Source organism: Tarenaya hassleriana, unplaced genomic scaffold (genome assembly GCF_000463585.1).
Source record: "Tarenaya hassleriana unplaced genomic scaffold, ASM46358v1 Cleome410, whole genome shotgun sequence".
NCBI classification, from domain to species: Eukaryota; Viridiplantae; Streptophyta; class Magnoliopsida; order Brassicales; family Cleomaceae; genus Tarenaya; species Tarenaya hassleriana.
The window spans coordinates 38,390-40,665 of record NW_010966934.1 but is presented as its reverse complement, the minus strand read 5'-3'; the positions used below and the strand labels follow the sequence as shown (position 1 = coordinate 40,665).

The 2,276-nt window shown below is 43.1% G+C and overlaps 1 protein-coding gene across 1 annotated transcript; it reads right to left on the bottom strand.

The window, feature by feature from the left end:
• Positions 1-187: 187 nt before the first annotated feature.
• Positions 188-1,753, bottom strand: LOC109117145. The gene has a single exon (XM_019203891.1). The coding sequence runs from the start codon at positions 1,751-1,753 to the stop codon at positions 188-190; it is 1,566 nt and encodes a 521-aa protein (XP_019059436.1).
• Positions 1,754-2,276: the final 523 nt, after the last annotated feature.

Here is a 2,276-nt window from a genome sequence, read left to right as displayed (position 1 = left end):
GGTAGTTCTTGTGCATCAAAACCTGTACTCACAACATCCTTAAATACCATTAGTAGTACAGTTCTTGCATCAACTAAAGCCTTGCTTACCACACTTGGTTTGGCATAAAAGTTTGTTCTTTTGTTGTCCTCGCCTTCCTTTGACAATTTCATTTGCATCTCATGCACTTGATAAGGGCTTAGAGGGGCTAAAGAAATTTTCGCTTGTCAAATACGAAAGAACAATGATTAGTCCTACCGTCATGTTTTACCTCTCGATCGAACTTCCATGGTCGTCCAAGGAGAATATGACCGGCTTGCATCGGGACTATGTCACATATTACCTCATCTTGGTATCTACCGATGCTGAAAGGAATTTTGACCCGCTCATTCACCTTGATTTCTCCTTGATTGTTAAGCCACTGTAGCTTGTAAGGGTGAGGATGCTTCTCCGTTTCGAGTCCTAACTTCTTCACCATGTATGCACTTGCAACGTTAGTACAAGAGCCACTATCAATTATCAAACCACATACCTTGTTTCTTATGGTGCATCGGCTGTGGAAGATGGTCTCTCGTTGTTCCGTCTCTTCAGAAGTAGCCATGGTACTCAAGACTCGCCTCGTAACCAATAGCTCACCACTATCCGGGTATTCGATCTCCTCATCTGCAATTTCAGCTTCTTCTTCGTCCATTGACTCATACTCTCCCGCATCTGTGAGAATCATGACCCGATTGTTTGGGCAGTCCTTGGCATAGTGTCCACGTCCCCTGCATTTGTAACAAACAATCTCTCGAGTTCTAAGATTAGTAGAGTTGGATCTACTTACCTTTGATTCATCCTTGGACGTAGCTACAGCCTTTCCTTTGTCCCGAACTTGAGTTTCATGTGTACTTGGCCTGCTCACAGTGGTTGTTACTCCTTTGCCCTCATTTCTGTATGTTGATGGAGTTGGTGCAGCCATACGGGAGCGGTGTACTCGGTTTTGTTTCTTGATGATTTGCTGTTCAATTTGTATAGCAAAATGTAATAGTTCCTGCAGATCATGATACACTAACCTTTCGACCTTGCGAGAAATTCGTTCTTGCAGTCCGTCAACGAATTGTGCCATCACCGTTTCTTCGTTTTCATCCAATTCCAACCGGTTTCGAAGATATTCAAATTCCTCGAAGTAGTCTTCAACCGATTTTGTCCCCTGCACTAAAGAACGGTATTTCTTCTGCAACTCTCTATGAAAATGAGGTGGAACATACCTTCTCCTCATCATGAGTTTCATTTCACGCCAAGTAGAGATGGGTTCATAATGTGCTCTCCTCCTTTCTGCGACTTCGCGATCCCACCATGCTAGGGCATTATCGGTGAGTTGTGCAGCAGCATATTGCACTTTCTTGTACTCCGAATACTCATAACATTCAAAGATATTATCCATCCGCCTCTCCCAATCGAGAAAAGCATCAGGGTTAACACGACCAGCAAATGTAGGTAATTGGAGTTTGATATCTTTACCGTTATGTCTTGCACGACGAGGCTGATCTCGACATAAATCATCGTCCTCTTCATCATCTTCAATTGGGACGTTGTTCCTGTGGTCTCTTCGTCGTTGAGGAGGATCAGGGGGTGTGCGTTCTCGGTCTCGTACAGGTTCTTCACGCCTAGGAAAGTTGACCCGAATAGGTTCTGGTCTCCTTGGTAACTCCTCTAGTCGTGCCAATCGTTCTTGTATGTCTTGCAGAATTTGTGCAAGCGCATTGTGGCTGGGCTCTCCTTCTCCCGACATTCTAACTTCTTTATTTTGTTTTTTTCTCAAGGTTTTGTAAATAGAAAGATCAAAACAGAACAGGAACTCAAAGTAAAATGAAATAGAAAGAGATATCGTGTTACCTCTTCACCGGTGGAACTGTTTTTGTATTTTTCGGTTTTCTTCAAAATAAAAAAGGGTAAATCTGATTAAAAACGAATTGAAATGATAGAAGGAACACCTTACCTCACGTTGGTCCTTGAACCGGGCTCTGATACCAAAAATGATACACACTCGGGCTTAAGAACACACGATCGATGGTGATTCTCGGTTGTGAATGGTGGATAGGTTTCAGAAGTTAGTCTCTGGCTCTAAGGCACTCGATCTTTGCTTCTAAACCAAAAGATGACGTGAATGGACTAAGGAATTGATAGGGAAATCCTCGGACAGACCAAGGGATGCTCGGACACACCAAGCAAGGAGATTAGCGAAATTGGACACACCAAAAGCTAAAGAAAACAATGCAGAAAAGTTCTTATTCAAGTCTGATCTCTTCAGCTCG

What these genes read in the sequence shown, in the direction of transcription:
- LOC109117145 (XM_019203891.1), bottom strand. Translation starts at nt 1,753, where the DNA reads ATGTCGGGAGAAGGAGAGCCCAGCCACAATGCGCTTGCACAAATTCTG.